At 45.5% G+C, this 19,422-nt stretch overlaps 1 protein-coding gene across 3 annotated transcripts in view; it reads right to left on the bottom strand.

Moving 5' to 3' along the window:
- Positions 1-430: 430 nt before the first annotated feature.
- Positions 431-19,422, bottom strand: part of SKIL (SKI like proto-oncogene) — a 44,612-nt gene continuing 25,620 nt past the window's right edge. For all 3 annotated transcript variants that reach the window (XM_029061862.1, XM_029061864.2, XM_029061863.1), the window contains 5 exons: positions 17,470-17,567; positions 16,688-16,935; positions 15,786-16,027; positions 8,155-8,379; positions 431-5,115 (listed from right to left, as the gene is read on the bottom strand). In XM_029061862.1, the coding sequence (XP_028917695.1) occupies positions 4,957-5,115; positions 8,155-8,379; positions 15,786-16,027; positions 16,688-16,935; positions 17,470-17,567 (972 nt within the window). In that variant the 3' untranslated portion in view covers positions 431-4,956. The remainder of the gene's footprint in view (positions 5,116-8,154; positions 8,380-15,785; positions 16,028-16,687; positions 16,936-17,469; positions 17,568-19,422) is intronic.

Raw genomic sequence — 19,422 nt, 5'->3', positions numbered from 1 at the left:
GTGCCTGAAGTCACGGAACTTAAAAGGGTTAAAACAGCTATACATGCTGCACTGAACATCGTCGGAGCTCATTAAATGTCTCATAACTGATCTAATTTTAAAGGGGAAAATTCCAGCACAAAAACTATTCAGAGCAAATTATTCACCCATTAATTTTTATAGGAGTGCAGTTTCATTTAAGCTCTCTTTTCCAGGGCACAAAATATTATGTGAGGGGAAGAGTGAACCAATAAATGAAATGAAAAAAAACTAAAATTTAGATTTTTTATGCGTTTTCTTTTTTAACAGACGCCCACACGCTTCAGAACAATGGACTATGTACGTTGAGCTTAAAAAAAAAACACCAACCCACGTACTTGGATAGGAAATAACATTTAACGGCATTAGAAGGTTAAGTTCACGCACGTAGCCTAAAAACACCATGAAAACATTTTGACATTCAATTCTTTATTTGGAATTGAATCCAGTCTATACAAGATATTTACAAAGCATGAAAATGGAAAATGGCACAAAATACAATTGAGGTATAAGCTAAGAGCACAGTATGTAATGTTTCAATAAATATAATTCAAAATTTGTAAACTAAGTGACCAGATAGATAGATGCATCTTGTTTTACTAAAACCATATAAAATATCTGTTAATTTCACATGAGGTAGAGGACAGTTTTGTGTGTCATGTAATGCAACCACAGCAACTTTTACCATAAAACTGTACATCATTGGCAAAATATTTTCAAATGCTTAATACACTGATCATTGTCAGATCTTTATTTTATTTTTTTGCTACAGTTTCAGAATAGGTATTCTACTTTGCTGCCTTCATAGAATAGAAAATCAAAAACGCCTGAACTTAACTGGTTATTGTAATTGGCATAACATGGATAAACAAATCATTCTAACAGCGCACATGGAGACACATACATGTTGATCACAGACCGGCTATGCCCAGAAAGTAACCTAACAGTAGCAAACTCGTTTAGACAGAATCATTTCTTTACTAGAACTATTTTAAATACACTGTGCTTTCTTGGTTTTCAAGTGAGGTATGTACATTGAAAAAATAGGTTTCCTTTGCGTTTTATTCATTCATAGGTTTTGTTTTGCTGTGCTTAAGGAAAATCACCAATCAACGCTTTCAAGTATTCTCTAACTGAAACAGTTACACTGCAGAGGTCATTTCCATTCTAATCAACGAAATACGCTACGAAATGTCCGACGGGTTTGATTGCCAATTTTCGCAATATAAAACGTTGTCAATGAAATTTACTTGGCTTCTAAACTCAATGCAACAAGCAAGGAGCACAATATAACTACTCGACAGTTTCCCTGAAAATAGAGATGCCCTGGAGCCTTCTTATTTTAAAGTGATGATTTCTTTTAATGATTTAAGTTGTGATTACTCAATCCTGCAGTTTTTACCATAAGGAACACTTTACTGTTGCCAGCTTAGATAAAAAATACTTAAATAGTTTCAAGCACAGAATTAGATGTTCAGCATCAAAAGGACAGTGATTCATTAGTTTTCTATAATGTTCTGTCGTGTCTAACATGCATGAAGTGCCAAAGAAATGCAAAATCAATTCCATCGTTACAGAATTTCCAACCATGAGCCCAACAAAATGAGCAAGGCAGTTAAGTAATTGAACGATCAACTTCTTCAGCACCAGTTTTTCGATTCGAGGGAACTGAAGAGTTTGAAAGTACTTTTCATCGCCCCCGTCATCAGCGCTTCTCCCCCAAGATGAAGCCAAAGATGTGCAAATCAGTGGTTGTTCATGACTTCCAAAATCCACATGGAACTAAACTGCAAGTAGCCTTATACTCCCTCTACTCTTCCTACTTTAGTAACTGCATTATAATAGTTTAATATGTACAAATGATTTTACATCTCAACTGTTAATATATTAAATATGTTATAAAATTAGTTCAAGAAGTTGTAAAATGCCTATTTACCTAGGAACTCAAGCTAGGGGATATGCTTTACAAAAACTAAAGCATGGCTTCATCGATTTTAAGATTTTTGTCAAACCTTATAGTGTTATATGGTTGCAATTATTTATCAGGGCAGTTTTACAGCTGCCGAGATTGCAGAAGATTTACTATTTTCTGAACATTTCCCTCAGGCGGCTCAACCCCCACCAAATTAAAACGTAGCCCAATAAACTAGTTAAGTCGTATGCTATTTTTCTTCCTAAAAAGTGCTTCCTTTTTAGTGACTGTTCCTTAATGCAGCTTTTAAAATCAAACTTTGTCTTTTTAAGCTTTTTTCCCTGAAACAACATTAAGATAGCCTGGGGACTATCTTCTCGCCCTATAAGTTCGGCTCACCTAATCTAGAGATAAAAACGACTTTTTTACTACCGACTAACGGACAAAATGAGCATGCGAAGACTAGAAGAGTAGTTCATACTGACAGGATACGTTTTTCATCAGAGGTGTCGGGAAATGGGTTCTCAAAACTTTCTGCAGGTATCGAAGCTCCGTAAGCTTGAAAATAAAACAAGTCGTCTTACCTATTGTAAATTTGAGGAACAGCCCTACGTAAAACTATTTTATCTAAAACTTGTATTGTATTTACAATTTGCTAAAAAACTATCTTTCGATGAATTTGGGCACAAAACTATGGCACGTCAATGGATCATCTGGCATAAAATTAAGACTACCCAGAGTACGGGAATTGTTTTCAAAGGGCTTGAAATTGTTTTCTTAATTTGAAATTAAGACTCTAATAATTTAATATTGATGCAAATTTTAGAATCTAAAGCTTTGCATTTACCAAAGATCGGTGTCTTTTGTTATCGGATTTCTGAGGTGATGGTGAACTTGAGCCTACCTTTTACGGCCGATGGAAGCAGATACATAATCACTGGTCTGGAGAAATAAAGCAAATCCCAATGTGCATCCATCAGCGATGGAAGGAAAGTGCTGAAAATCTCAACCAAATTGTATTTTGTCATTTGCAAACGAGTGGCGAGAGTGTGATCAGATAATTCACAAGAATTACTCCGCAACCGCAGTTTTATTTCCTCCAAGCTAAATTTAAATTGTAAAAGGTATCTGTCACTTGAATATTTCCTTGTCTCTGTGATGAGATCTGTAAGCTCGTTGTGGGCAGGGAATACGTCATGTTTACTGTTGAACTGTACTCTCCCACACACTTAGTAAGCGCTCAATAAATATGATTGAATGAATGAACGAGACAAACTCAAATTAGTAGGGCAGCATTCTTAATAAAGGTATTAGGGAGAAAGTGGAAATGGATCAGACCAACCCTAGACAAGTGAAGAAATTCCTTCTCACTTTGGGAGGTGGACAAAACTTTTCAGGGTCGTTAGGTACCCAGTAGCGGCTTGGAGCAGTAATTTTCTAAATGGAACTTTGGTGCCTTGAAAATCTCCATCATTCCAAGAGAATAAACTTTACCTCCCTGTTTAGTCACCTGGCAGGTTCTGGTTAACAAAAACAGGTGCAGATTTCATATTAGTGGCTTTCTCCAAAACTTCTCCAACAACACCTTCTGAGGAAACACCCAAAACATGCAATCACAGAAAAGCACTTTCAATTAACGGTAACTTCGGGGAATATCTTGAAAAAATGGGAGCACTATTGAATACGTCTAACTGACATCTTTTAAACCACCTTTAATGAAGTTTTCCATTAAAGAATTCTAGATTATTGGTGCAAAAAATAAAAGTGCAAGCGTTTCTTTTTCCAAATCTTGGAATCCCTTTGTCTTGCTTTTGAACAATGAAAGTAATCTACAGAACCTTTGGTGAAAAATACCTGACAAGCTCTGTGAAATTATGATGCACTGATATCTGAAAACAACAAATTCCTGATTTTAATGTTGAGTTAAATGAACAGAGTCCACTCGTGCAGATTCTGAGAAGATTTCCTTTGACATTTAAACATACAAAGATTTCAAATGACCTTTATATTTTACATTTGGAAGAAAAACAAACCCACCATATAAATGTCATTAAGACCCATAACTACATAGCAAAAAAACTGTACAGAAGATTTATGGATGCCAAAGTAGCTGATTTACATTCGTAACTACCTTTTTTTCCCCAAGAGTATTTAGATTTTCATACCACTACTCACCCTAACATTAGAAGCTCAGAGATTTAAAGAAAGTTCCAATTATTACCTCTTGTTCAACCTTCCTCAGCTGCTGCCTGAAGAGGCTACATTCTTTTTCTTTTACGGAAGTAAATCGCACTGCAATTCCAACTGTTCTTTTTTCCATCAGCGATGTCTAACAAATCATGTTATCCCACTTCAATTATACCAATGAGGGAATAGTCTAGCCTCATTAATGAAATCACACATTCTTCTATTGATGTTGATTAATAGTTTACATTAAAAAGAACAGTTTATGAAAAAAAAAGCCATACTCAGAATTAGAAAATGGAGTCACGTTTCCGATTTGGCAGGCTACTCCGACATCAGTTTCAAAGAAATAAGACTGTAAATGTCTGTTCCGGACCACGCCAGACTAAGGGGAGACTCTTTTGGACTGCTAAATAATCTGGAAATATGAAGACCCCCCCTACAAGGAAACATCTCTAAAAAAGTGCTCCTAAAGCCAGGATATGAACAAGGGGTAATGACCATCGGTGTGTTTGCTTATTATACAGTGCTGCTTTATAAAGTCACCCAGGTGTCAAGTTTGCATTAGAAATATAGACAGACATCTACTGCTTGAAAACAGAAGGTTTCATTGTTGCTACTAGCTGTTTCAGAAAAAACAGGAGTACAAAGAAGCCCAGATTTTCATCCATTTGGAAAATCTAAAAATGCATATACTAATATATAATCTCTTCACCTTCTCTGGGAACTAGGAATCAACAGAGTGCCTTGTCTTTTCCGCACATAGGTGAGTTGCTCTCAGTTCAACTATAAAAAAAAAAACCCTGTTTGGAGCAGATGCATGGATTCGCCTCCCATGGTTTTTACTCTTTAGCGGTCTTTGAAGATTTCAAAATCTGAAGCTTCAGTTCCTTTATCATCATCTCTAATTTCTGTCTTGCTTCTCGTTCCTGTCGCAGCTCGTCCTGAAGTTCTTGTCTGTCGGCCTCCGCGTGATCCAATCTCTGCCTCAGTTCTGCCAACTGCACAATTGAAAAAGAGTCCAACTTCAATTCTGGTTTTACTACACACAATTCTACAGCTCTAGGAGAGTTTATAAAATCAACTCCACAGTACAATCAGTTGAATACGGGCACGTATAAGGCTGCGTCCAATAGTCGCAACTGAACAGTTCACATGGTAAAGATGGACACAGTGGGAGCTCGCTAAACAACACCGTCCAAGGACACCGTGGAAAAAAATCTAGGAAACAAAATCCTAAAGAATTTAGGACATCTGCCACATCTGCCCTATGAATATGATCACAGAGATTCTCTGCGTTAGCCCTTTGCCATGACACAGGTGAGAGACCAATACATCCATGATTGGAGGGTTTGAAGAGTTGTTTGCATTTAAAAAAAAAACAAAACCAAAACCAAAGACCATCTCCTAGGGAGACTACAAAACCCTCCTAGATAGCCTACTTTGGTGTCTTGGTCTCACGGTCAAAGAAATTCCTCCTTAAATCCAATTGAATTCATTCATTCATTCAATCGTATTTACTGAGCGTTTACTGTGTGCAGAGCACTGGACTAAGTGCTTGGAAAATACAATGCAGCAATAAAGACAGACAATCCCTGCCCACGATGGGCTTTCTCTTCCTGCTGCAACTTTGCTGATAAATACCTGATACATAAACAAGGGATTTAGTCCAAAGGGAAAAACAAGCAGATCCCACGATGCCGGACTCACCTTCACAACATCGCCAAGATCCGCCCATTCCTCTCCATCCAAACCGCTCCCATGTTAGTACAATCTCTCATCATATCCCGCCTGGATTACTGCATCAGCTTCCTTTCTGACCTCCTAACCTCCTGACTCTCCCCATTTCAGTCTATACTTCATTCTGTTGCTCAGATTATCTTTCTACAGAAACGCTCTGGGCACGTCACCCCCTCCTCAAAAAATCTCGAGTGGTGGTCTATCAACCTTCGTATCAAGCAAAAACTCCTCACTCTTGGCTTCAAAGCTGAACATCCCCTTGCCCCCTTCTTACCTCTCCTCCCTTCTCTCCTTCTCCAGCCCAGCCCGCACATTCTGCTCCTCTGCTGCTCACCTCCTCACTGGGCCTCCTTCTCGCCTGTCTCGCCGCCGACCCCAGGCCCAAGTCCTACCATTGGCCTGGAACACCCTCCCCTCCTCAAATCTGCCAAACAACCACACTTCCCCCCTACAAAGCCTTTCTGAGGGCTCACCTTCTCCAAAAGGCCTTCCCGGATTAAGCCCCCCCTTTTCCTCAGCTCCCCATCTCCCCGACTCCCTCCCTTTACTCTACCCCACGTCCACACCCCACAGCACTTGTGGACATATGTACATATCTATAATTCTATTTATTTACAGTAATGCCTGTTTGTTTTCATATGTATATATCTGTAATTCTATTTACTTATATTGATGGTATTGATGCCAAAACAAGTCAACACTTGTTTTGACGTCTGTCTCCCCCCTTCTAGACTGTAAGCTTGTAGTGGGCAGGGATTGTCTCTACTGCTGAACTGTACTTTCCAAGCATTTAGTACAGTGCTCTGCACACAGTAGGCGCTCAATAAATACGACTGAATGCATGAATAAATAAATGAATTGGACTACATTCTTCAAAAATACGGCGGCATGTATGTTTTCCCAGATTTGACTGTATTAACTGATTAGGCGTCATCCTGGGAGTCCTGACGTGATGGCCAAGCACTACAGGTAAGTTAAATTAAATTAATTCATTCGGTCACATTTATTGAGTGCTTACTGTGTACATAAGCACCATACTAACTGCTTGGGAGAGTACGATCTAACACCAAATGGACGCACTCCTGCCCGCAACCAGCTCACAGTCTAGAGGGGGAGACAGACCCTAATATAAATAATAAATAGGTGAATGAATGAATAAAAAAATTGCAGATATATACAGATATATGTATATGTGCTGTGGGGGTGGGAGGGAGGATGAATGAAGGAGCAAGTAAGAGAGGAGCAAGAGAGGGAGTGGGGGAAGAGGAGAGGAGGGCTTAGGGAATGTTTCTTGGAGGATGTGAAGCAGATCTATCCCTCCTCCCTCCTCCCATCCAGCTCCTTGCAGCTTTCTTGCCCACATGGGATCCTGCCCCCAAATTCAGGCTCCGCACCCCCTGCCTGTCTTCAGGATTTTTTCTCTCTTTGAACTTTAATCATAGTGAGGGGTCCTGCGCCGTGCACCACCACCCTCCTCTTCTCCTTCCACGGCTCAAGCTGCAGAACCGGGAGCAGGGATGGACCAAGGAGAGGCTTAGGGTTGGGGCCGGAGGGTGGAGAAGAGCTCTAGCCCAATTCAACTCACCCCAGGAAGCTACTAGAAGAACAAACATACAAGCTCTAAAACTATTTCAAGGCAACATTCGATAACCAGAGAAATGGGATTACACTGCTAGATTACCTATCTGCATTCAAATCAATTGCATTTTCTTTTTTTGGCCCCAAAATAGGAGATAAGATGTCCCGAGGGGGCTGTGGGAGTGTTCTAAGTGGGTGGGGGACACCAGAATGCCAGACCTCCAGACAACACTGTACTCTGCCAATAAGAATGAATCAAACCAGCCTCCTTCACCTTCTGTGCCCTCCTGCTCTACCTTCTTCCCGGAGTTGTAGATTTCCCGTTTTTCAGGGTGGTTAAACAGCAGAAGTTAAAATTACAACGGGCTGGGTATCACAAAATTATTACTTTACAAAATGGTTTCACAATGTAAAAGCTTAGTCTAGCAAGTCAGTTCTCGAGTGCTTAAAATAAAGCATTCGTTTTTGAGTTTCAGGAGTTGGCAATCACAGAACGCCTTCCATTTTATGGCTTAGATGTTGAAAGTTTAATTGAACATGAGTTTTGGTTTTTTTTTAAGATTGTGGAGTGCTAGGGTCTGTGTCTAAATTTTCGAATTCAAGTACTTCCCCTATAAGACAAGTTTGTCAGTAAATTACCACTAAAGAGGCATCTTTCAGAATCAACAGTGCTTTTTATGAGGCACAAACAAGGAGGACTGGTAAAAATATTTACTTCTTACCTGGGCTGCATACTCGGCTTCTTTGTCTTTTTCTAAATTTGAGTCGCAGGTACATTTTTGCTTCATCACCTGTTCCAGCCTCTTCTCCAAGTCTCTCTGTTCGATGTAAAACTCCTCCATTCTCTGAGCATGCTCGGTCTGCAAGCACTCAAGTTCCTTCTGTAAATTCTGCTGCTCTTCCGTGAGTTCTTTCATAGCTTTCGAACTACTTAACATTTCCACTTCCTATAAAGAGAGGAGAATGGTCATCAAAAGAAGGATTTCTTTCCATTATACTAAAACCAATCTATCAGTGGTATTTATTCAGTGCTTATTCTGTGCAGGGCATGCCCTGAAAACACTTTTTAAAAAGTCTCTCAAGTAAACAGGACTATAGTCTGATTACCTAATTCTGCTGTACTCTCCCAAGGGCTTAGTACAGTGCTCTGCACACAGTAATTGCTCAATAAATACAACTGACTGATTAATCCTCTGTCCTTCTAGATGGTAATAATAATAATAATGTTATTTGTTAAGCGCTTACTGTGTGCAGACCACTATCCTAAGCGGTGGGGTAGATACAGGGTCATCAGGTTGTCCCACATGAGGCTCACAGTCTTAATCCCCATTTTACAGACGAGGGAACTGAGGCCCAGAGAAGTGAAGTGACTTGTCCACAGTCACACAGGTGACAAGTGGCAGAGCTGGGATTCGAACTCATGACCTCGGACTCCCAAGCCTGGGCTCTTTCCACCGAGCCACGCTGCTTCTCGAATCCATAATTTATTTTAATGTCTGTCTCTCTCTCTCTAATTGAAATCTCCTGGTGGGCAGGAAAACGGGTCTACCAACTCTGTTGCATTGTACTCTCCCAAGTGCTTAGTACAGTGCTCTGCACACAGTAAACTCTCAATAAATATGATTGATTGATTGGGAGAAATTAAAACCAAACCATTTCACCAGTCTTCAAAATGAGCCCTAGTGCTCGCCAGTCAACTTTCCACATAAAAGATTAGCCTAGAATAAACATACTTGTGGGTATATATATGACTATGACCTAAGTGGGGAGCACCCACTTAATAATAACAACAATAATAATAATCATTACGGTTTTTGTTAAGCATTATGTTGCCAGACACTCTTCTATGCCCTGGGGTAGATACAAATTCAACAAATTGGACACATTCCCTGTCCCACATTGGGCTCACACTCTTAATCCCCATTTTTTACAGATGAGGTAACCGAGGCCTAGAGAAGTGAAGTGAGACTTGCCGAGGTCACAAAGCCTGAGAGGCTTAAAATAAATTATGGGTATGTACCATCTAGAGTGCTTGAAGGACAGAGTAGTCAATCAATCAGTTGTATTTACTGAGCACTTACTATGTGCAGTGAGAGGCAGAGCCGAAATTAGAAGGCATGACCTTCTGACTCCCAGGCCCGTGCTCTATCCATTAGGCCGTCCTGCTTCTCGCTTAGATATTTTTATTACCCTGTTTATTTTGTTAATGAGGTATACATCCCCTCGATTCTATTTATTGATCGCATAGTGGTTAGTACTCTGCGTTGTGGCCGCAGCAACCTCGGTTCGAATCCGAGTCACGGCACTGCAATCGCAATGGCACGGCAAGGGGTGAGCCCTCTTTTTTAACATGTCCAAAAGTGAGCTCCTCATCTTCCCTCCCAAGCCCTGTCCTCTTCCTGACTTCCCTGTCTCCGTGGACGGTACGACCATCCTTCCCGTCTCTCAGGCCCGCAACCTCGGTGTCATCTTTGGGACTGAGCTCCTCATCTTCCCTCCCAAACCCGGTCTTCTCCCAGACTTCTCTATCACCGTGGATGGCACCACCGTCCTTCCCGTCTCTCGGGCCTGCGATCTCGGTGTCATCCTTGACTCGTCTCTCTCGTTCACCCCACACATCCTATCCGTTACCGAGACCTGCCGGTCTCACCTATACGATATCGCCAAGATCCGCCCTTTCCTCTCCAGCCAAATGGCTACCTTACTGTTACGGGCTCTCGTTATATCCCGGCTAGACTACCGTGTCGGCCTTCTCTCTGACCTCCCTTCCCCCTCTCTCGCCCCGCTCCGGTCTATTCTTCACTCCGCTGCCCGGCTCATCTTCCCGCAGAAACGATCTGGGCCTGTCACTCCTCTTCTTAAACAACTCCAGTGGTTGCCTATCGACCTCCGCTCCAAACAGAAACTCCTCACTCTAGGCTTCGAGGCTCTACGTCACCTCGCCCCTTCCTACCTCTCCTCCCTTCTCTCTTTCCACCGCCCACCCCGCACGCTCCGCTCCTCCGCCGCCCACCTCCTCACCGTCCCTCGGTCTCGCCCATCCCGCCGTCGACCCCCGGGCCGCGTCCTCCCGCGGTCCCGGAACGCCCTCCCTCCTCACCTCCGCCAAACTCATTATCTTCCCCTCTTCAAAACCCTACTTAAAACTCACCTCCTCCAAGAGGCCTTCCCAGACTGAGTTCCTCTTCTCCCTCTACTCCCTCTGCCATCCCCCCTTTACCTCTCCGCAGCTAAACCCTCTTTTTCCCCTCTTTCCTCTGCTCCTCCACCTCTCCCTTCCCCTCCCCACAGCACCGTACTCGTCCGCTCGACTGTATGTATTTCCATTACCCTATTTATTTTGTTAATGAATTGTACATCGTCTCGATTCTATTTAGTCGCCATTGTTTTTACGAGATGTTCTTCCCCTCGACTCTATTTATCGCCATCGTTCTCGTCTGTCCGTCTCCCCCGATTAGACCGTGAGCCCGTCAAACGGCAGGGACTGTCTCTATCTGTTGCCGACTTGTTCATCCCAAGCGCTTAGTACAGTGCTCTGCACATAGTAAGCGCTCAATAAATACTACTGAATGAATGAATGAATGAATCTTTGACTCGGCTCTCTCGTTCACCCCACGCATCCGATCCGTCACCAAAACCTGCGGGTCTCACCTTCACAACATCGCCAAGATCCACCCTTTCCTCTCCACCCAACGGCTGCCTTACGGCTACAGGCTCTCATAATCTCCCGGCTGGATTATTGTGTCAGCCTTCTCTCTGATCTCCCTTCCTCCCGTCTCTCCCGGCTCCAGTCTATTCTTCATTCCGCTGCCCGGCTCATCTTTCTGCAGAAATGCTCGGGGCCCGTCACTCCCCTTCTTAAAAACCTCCAGCGGCTGCCCATCGACCTCCGCACGAAACAAAAACATCTCACTCTAGGCTTCGAGGCTGTCCATCCCTTTGCCCCCTCCTACCTCACCTTCCTTCTCTCTTTCTACTGCCCACCCCGTACACTCTGCTCCTCTGCCGCTCACCTCCTCACCATCCCCCATTCACGCCTATCCCACCATTGACCTCTGGCCCACATCCTCACGCTTTCCCGGAATGCCCTCCCTCCTCACCTCTGCCAAACTAACTCTCTTCCCCTCTTCAAAGCCCTACTGAGAGCTCACCTCCTCCAAGAGGCCTTCCCACACTGAGCTTCCCCTTTTCCCTCTGCTCCCCCTCTACCCCCCTTCACCTCCCCTCAGCTAAGCCCTCTTTTAACCCCCTTTCCCTCTGCTCCTCCCGCCTCCCTTCCCCTCAGCACTGTACTCGCCGGCTCAACTGTACATATATTCATTACCCTATTTATTTTATTAATGAGATGTATATCACCTTGATTCTATTTATTTGCTATTGTTTTAATGAGATGTTCATCCCCTTGATTCTTTTTATTGCTATTGTTTTTGTCTGTCCGTCTCCCCCGATTAGACCGTAAGCCCGTCAAGGGGCAGGGATTGTCTCTATCTGTTGCCGAATTGTCCATTCCAAGCGCTTAGTACAGTGCTCTGCACAGAGTAAGCGCTCAATAAATACTATTGAATGAATGAATGAACTCAGCACTAGATATGGGGTGTCCTCTCCTTCTGGCTACCCAAGACCCATCCGACCATCCCTAAACAGCCGGTCTCTCCCACAACCCCTCTTCACCCACTATGCCAAGCCCATCCTACTCCTTTCAGCCTGCCCACAAGAATAAGAGGGCAAGTCTCTTCAATAATAATAATAATAATAATAATAATGTCGGTATTTGTTAAGCGCTTACTATGTGCAGAGCACTGTTCTAAGCGCTGGGGGAGATACAAGGTCATCAGGTTGTCCCACTTGAGGCTCACAGTTAATCCCCATTTTACAGATGAGGTAACTGAGGCCCAGAGAAGTGAAGTGACTCGCCCACAGTCACACAGCTGACAAGTGGCAGAGCCGGGATTCGAACCCATGACCTCTGACTCCCAAGCCCGGGTTCTTTCCACTGAGCCACGCTGTTTCAACCTTGCTAGATGTCTGCTTTACCTACACACTTGCTCTTAAGCCGTGCTGCTCAAATCATCCACTCCAATCAATCTTTCGGCTGACCAAGGGAGCCCCAAACAAGACGGGCAAAACCCTCGGCTGCTAATTGCCTTCTAACTGGCTCAGTGGAAAGAGCACGGGCTTTGAAGTCAGGGCTCAGGAGTTCGAATCCCAGCTCTGCCGCTTGTCAGCTGTGTGACTGTGGGCAAGTCGCTTAACTTCTCTGTGCCTCAGTTCCCTCATCTGTAAAATGGGGATTAAGACTGTGAGCCCCACGTGGGACAACCTCATTCCCCTGTGTCTACCCCAGCGCTTAGAACAGTGCTTGGCACATAGTAAGCGCTTAACAAATACAAATACCAATACCACAGAGGGAAAGGAATGGGGGCGCAGCTGACACCCACCCTGGGATGTAACCACGGGGGGAGGTAGGGCTACCGAAGCTACCAGAAACAGCGTGGCTCAGTGGAAAGAGCACGGGCTTTGGAGTCAGAGGTCATGAGTTCGAATCCCAGCTCTGCCACTTGTCAGCTGTGTGACCGTGGGCGAGTCACTTCACTTCTCTGTGCCTCAGTTACCTCATCTGTAAAATGGGGATTAAGACTGTGAGCCCCACGTGGGACATCCTGATTCCCCTGTGTCTACCCCAGCGCTTAGAACGGTGCTCGGCACATAGTAAGCGCTTAACAAATACCAACATCATTATTATTATTATTTACCGAAGCCTGGCCCCTGCAATTCATTCATTCATTCAGTCGCATTTATTGAGCGCTTACTGTCTGCAGAGCACCGTACTAAGCGCTTGGAATGGATAAGCGGGCAGCAGATAGAGACAATCCCTGCCCCACGACGGGCTCACAGCATGGTGCAGTGGATAGAGCACGGGTCTGGGAGTCACAAGGCCGAGGGTTCTTATCCCGGCTCCACCACTTGTCTGCTGTGTGACCTTGGGCAAGTCACTTGACTTCTCTGGGCCTCAGTTACCTCATCTGTAAAAAAAAAAAGGGGGATTAAGAGCTTGAGCCCAATGTTGGACAGGGACTGGGTCCAACCTGATGGATCTGTATCTACCCCAGGGATTAGAACACCGCTTGGCACATAGTAAGCACTTAACAAGCACCGTGATTATTATGATTACTATTATTATCAGGGGAAGAGTAGGTGCAGGGTTCACAGAGCTCAGAACCAGAGACCTCAGAGCTCTAAGAGGGCAGCACCACCCCCCGGCCACCCCTCCGACCTCGAAGCTGGAGCCGGGGGGTCTGACACCACTTCCCGCCTTCACCGCAAGCCCCTGGCCCATCTGCCCGCTGAGGGAACTACATAATAATAATAATAATGTTGGCATTTGTTAAGCGCTTACTATGTGCAGAGCACTGTTCTAAGCGCTGGGGAGATACAGGGTAATCAGGTTGTCCCACGTGAGGCTCACAGTTGATCCCCATTTTACAGATGAGGCAAGAAGTGACTTGCCCACAGTCACAAAGCTGACAAGTGGCAGAGCCGGGATTCGAACCCATGAACTCAGACTCCCAAGCCCGGGCTCTTTCCACTGAGCCACGCTGCTTCTCTACATCACCAGTGCAGGACCTGCAACCCAGGAAGTCTAGAGAAGCAACGAGGCCTAGTGGCTTGAGCGCTGGCCTGGGAGTCAGAAGGTCAAGAGTTCTAATCTCCGCTTTGCCACTTGTCTGCTAAGTGTCCTTGGGTAAGTCACGTCACTTCTCTGGGCCTTGGTTACCTCATCTGCAAAAGGGGGATTAAGACCGTGAACCCGATTTGGGACACGGATTGGGTCCAACCCAATTTGCTAGTAGTCCTCCTCAGCGCCTAGTACAGTGCCTGGCACAGAGTAAACTCTTCACAAATAACACAATTAATTCATTAGACTGTAAGCCCGTTGTGGGCATGGAACGTGTTCACCAACCCTGTTCTACAGAGAAGCAGCGTGGCTCAGTGGAAAGAGCACAGGCTTGGGAGTCAGAGGTCATGAGTTCGAATCCCAGCTCTGCCACTTGTCAGCTGGGTGACTGTGGGCAAGTCACTTCACTTCTCTGGGCCTCAGTTACCTCATCTGTCAAATGGGGATTAACTGTGAGCCTCAAGTGGGACAACCTGATGATCCTGTATCTACCCCAGCGCTTAGAACAGTGCTCTGCACATAGTATGCGCTTAACAAATACCAAAATTATTAAATTATTACTGTATTCTTCCAAGCACTTAGTACAGCGCTATGGACACGGCAAGCTCTCAGTAAATACGATTAATCGGGTTCCTCCCTGCCAACCTCACTCTCACACACACATACACACAAAATCAGGCAGACCTAAGCAAGCACAACACGTCTTGCGTGCACAACCACATGCAAACGCACTCCCACACACGGAAGAGGAAAATGCAGAAGGAGGAGGGCACAGACGCAAGGACACACGGCTACACGGGCGGCCACAAAACACCCACCCTCAGAAACGGACGCACAAAAAATAACCGGACAGAGATATCCAGAGGGACAGGCGGGGCTACACCCACACAGACACATAGGTACACAACGGCAGATACACAAGAGCAGACAGAGGGGAACAGAGCAGAGAGATGAAGCAGCAGAGCCAGCACAAGGAGAGACACGAGGAGGGGGACAGAAAGCAGAAAGGCAGCCGAGGGAGAAGTAGCGCGCCCCCACCGATCTTATCTAGATAGAGGATAGATAGAGGAGACAGAGGACGGGAAATCAACAACCTGGGAATTTAGAAAAAATTTTTGGGAAGAAAATGACGGTCTTCAAACAGCTGCCCGGTCTTTATGATTTTCAGATACTGGCCAATTTCTCCTGGGCGGTACGGTGTTGTTATGTTTGAGAGAAAAATGCTACGACACAGCGACTATGGCTGAAATTTCCTTAAAGGTGTATTTTTCCCCTCAAATCTTTGGACGACACCGATTTAAATCCACTATAACATTATGAATTTTAATTTTACCGCTGCAGTGATAAAACCCCACGTTCTGGCAAGAACATCACACTCTTTGAGGGTCAAGGAAAAGAGATCCCGGGGCTTTAAAGTGTGGGCCAGTACATTCAATGTCCTTGCCTTGGTGAACAAGAACTTTCTAACGTTTTTTTTTTGACTTCAGAGTTTTTCAATTTGGTCTTCACTTTTTTGACTTGAAATCTGGATGCTCCAGGATAAAACCTGCCGTCGTTTCTACTACGAAGTTCCTTTGCATCGCAGCGACTTTTCTTTCATAGCAGTTATAAGGCCAGAGAAATTCACCCCAGAGTAAATCACTCACAGAATGCAACAATCAGTTGCATGCCACTTACCATCTGAAGTTGCTGCTTTTTCTGCAAAATGGAGTTCAGCTTTTCCTGTTGCTTTATGTAGGTGTTCATCACCGCCTCCATGATCCTTCCCTTATCGTCTTCACAGCTGATGTCCTTAACGCAAGCCGGGGGTGAAGCCCGGGTCTCTCGGCCCATTTCCGCCTTGTTCGTTTCGTTGCTCTTGCCGTTTGCGCCGGGCTCCGTGTTCTTCCTACCGGTGGAATCTGTTGGCACGGGGGCATCTTCGGGAGACAGAAAAACATGGAAGTCGTTAAGAATCATTACTCAAGCTGTGAACAGTGGAAAAATCTTTCAAATATTGGAGGCATTTCGGCTGGGAACTCAAACATCCAGACTATGCGGTGAGAAAACTTTGGGTGGAAATATTTCTCAGGAAAAGAAAATCAGCCCCAAAGCACTTACCTATCTATCCATAATTTCTTTCTTTACATAAACATAAATGGATGTGAATCTGTTGTACTTCCCGAAGCACTCAGTACAGTGTTCTGCCTCGAGGAAGTGCTCAATAAATACCACTGATTGACCCATCTTAAAAATAATAGAATTTTTCTTTAACCCGATCGAGGGAACGAAGCTAGGAAGCAGAGCGGCCCAGTGGAAAGAGCGTAGGTTTGGGAGTCAGAGGTGCTGGGTTCCAATCCCGGCTCTGCCACTCGTCGGGGATGTGACCTTGCCCAAGTCACTTCATTTCTCTGTGCTTCAGTTCCCTCTTCTGCAAAATGGGGACACAGACAGGGAGGCCCACGTGGGACAGTGGCTGTGTCCAACCTGATCATCTTGCATCTATCCCAGTGCTTGGCACAGTGCCTGGCACATAGTAAGTGCTGACTACCGAAAAGCTGGGGGGAGAGAGGAGTGAGAGTGAATTTTGACGGACTCACCTTTACGATTATAGACTTCTCGACTTGTTTTTAAGTCTATCCTTTCCTGCTCCTCAAGGGAAAGTTCTGGATAGGAGACGGCCTTTTGATGTTTCCCACCGTTCTGTGCTTTCTCTACCTGTTCCGGTAATGACTTCTTTACCTCGGTGATCTTACCCTCAGCTTTTGGGGCTTCTTTACGCTGGGGCACAGCAGAGGTGAGGGAAACGTTCGGGGCCACCACTTTATCACACATGTATAGGTAGTAGCTGAAAAGCAGAACGGCAGAAGAAGGAAAGGTATTTTTTAAAGTAACAACGAATTGCTGTTCAAAATCTTTCATTTCCCAGGTCTGAATATCAAACTCAATAAGGTAGAGTCTTCTACTCTGTAAGATCGAGGTGGGCAGGGAACACGTCTACCAACTCTGTTGTCCTGTATTCTCCCATGCCCTTTTTACAGCGCTCCGCACACGGTGAGTGCTCAGTAAATCCGATCGCTGCATCGAGATCTCGGTGAGGTTCGGGTACCTTCGGGGAAGCAGCGTGGCTCAGTGGAAAGAGTCCGGGCTTGGGAGTCAGAGGTCGTGGGCTCGAATCCCGGCTCTGCCACTTGGCAGCTGGGTGACTGTGGACAAGTCACTTCACTTCTCCGGGCCTCAGTTACCTCATCTTTCTAATGGGGATGAAGACTGTGAGCCTCACGTGGGACAACCTGATGACCCTGCATCTCCCCCAGCGCTCAGAACAGTGCTCTGCACACAGTAAGCGCTTAACAAATACCGACATTATTATTACTATTACCTTGGATGGATGAATGACTGCGATGGAGAAGCCCGGTCACTTTCTTGCTTTATAACGGGATACCACGGCTGCATTTCCAAACCCAGCTGGACGTCTGCCTGCGGAAAAGGAAGAGATGTATTGTTTTGTGGGCTAGGTAACACATCATCCATCTTCTAATAAATCTGAGACGTAACGTTCCTAAGCATCTGAAGAAAAGAGATTTGCGGGCATCGAGCGTTCCGGTTCATCTCCACCGAGCTTCCCTTACCCCGCTATGGAGAGAGAATGGACTATTGCAAACGCACAGACTGTGTCTGTGAAAGTTAACCAACGGGCAGGAAAGACCATTTATTTCCACCCCGGACAGAAAAGGGCACAAGGTCCTCCAGCGGCGTGGCTCAGTGGAAAGACCCCAGGCTTGGGAGTCAGAGGTCATGGGTTCTAATCCCAACTCCACCGCTTGTCAGCTGTGTGACTTTGGGCAAGTCACTTCACTTCTCTGAGTCTCAGTTCCCTCATCTGTGAAATGGGGATGAAGACTGTGAGCTCCACGTGGGACAACCTGATCACCTTGTATCCCCCCCCAGCGCTTAGAATGGTGCTTTGCACATAGTAAGCACTTAACAAATGCCAGCATTATTATTATTTATTATTATTATTATTAATGTAATGGTGAGGCACTCTCGGTGGCGGTATCTCAGGTTACAGGCAGTAACACAGCTGACAAGTGGCGGAGCCAGGATTAGAACCCACGACCTCTGATTCCTAAACCCATGCTCTTTCCATTTGTACTGTACTTTCCCAAGCACTTAAAACAGTGCTCTGCCCACAGAAGGCACTTAACTTAATAATTACGACCGAATGAATTAACGGGAGTCAGAGGGCCTGGGTTCTAGTTTCGACACCACAGCATATTACTTAATAGTTATAATTAAGGTACTTGTTAAACGTTTACTAGACATCAAGCACTGCACGTAGAAGCAGCGTGGCTTAGCGGAAAGAGCTCGGGATTGGGAGTCAGAGGTTGTGGGTTCTAATCCCGGTTCCGCCACTTGTCAGCTGAGTGACTTTGGGCAAGTCTCTTCACTTCTCTGTACCTCAGTTACCTCATCTGTAAAATGGGGATCAAGAGTGTAAGCCCCACGTGGGACAACCTGATCAACTTGCATCTGCCCTGGCGCTTAGAACAGTGCTTGGTACATAGTAAGCTCTTAACAAATGCCATCATTATTATTATTATTATGAGCTGGGGTGGATACAAGCTAATCCTGTCCCACGTGGGACTCGCAGCCTCGATCCCCATTTTACAGCTGAGGTAACTGAGGCCCAGAGAAGAGAACTGACTTGCCTAAGGCCTCGGCAGCAGACAAGCGGCGCTGTATAAAACACTGGGGTGGATCCCTCTGAATCCTCTGGTGCCGAGACCCTTCCCCTCCATTTCCCAACCTCCAAAAACTCCACCTCCCTCCCAGTCTGCTCCCCGCAACTGAAACCCATTATCCTCCAAGCCCTTAGTACAGTGCTCTGCACACAGTAAGCGCTCAATAAATACGAATGAACGGTAGAGCAGGTGTGAGTCTTGCCACTGCTTTCCTCCTCCCCGGTCCTGGGGCCGCCCGGGGGCGGGACAGACGAGGGGCTGGGGTGACGGCAGGCTTAGCGGAGGAGTACGTAAGGAGGGGGAGAGAGAGGGATGGGCGAGGGGACCAGACCGCCCTAACCGCCCTTTCCCACCACACTCTTCCGCTCCCCCCCGGTTGACCCCCAAACCTTTTCGGACTCTCTGAGAGGCCACAGAAGCAAGATGACATGGGCCCGGGCCTGGGCCACACTTTCCCTCAGAGCTGCTCCAAGGATCGGACCAAACATTCACTCATTCGATCGTATTCATTGAGCGCTCACTGTGTGCAGAGCACTGTACAAACACTCCCTCCCTCTCTCCCCCCGGACCCCGGCCGGGGTGCATCGAAT

This window comes from Ornithorhynchus anatinus, chromosome 1 (assembly GCF_004115215.2).
Source record: "Ornithorhynchus anatinus isolate Pmale09 chromosome 1, mOrnAna1.pri.v4, whole genome shotgun sequence".
NCBI classification, from domain to species: domain Eukaryota; kingdom Metazoa; phylum Chordata; class Mammalia; order Monotremata; family Ornithorhynchidae; genus Ornithorhynchus; species Ornithorhynchus anatinus.
This window is presented reverse-complemented; position numbering and strand designations above follow the sequence as displayed.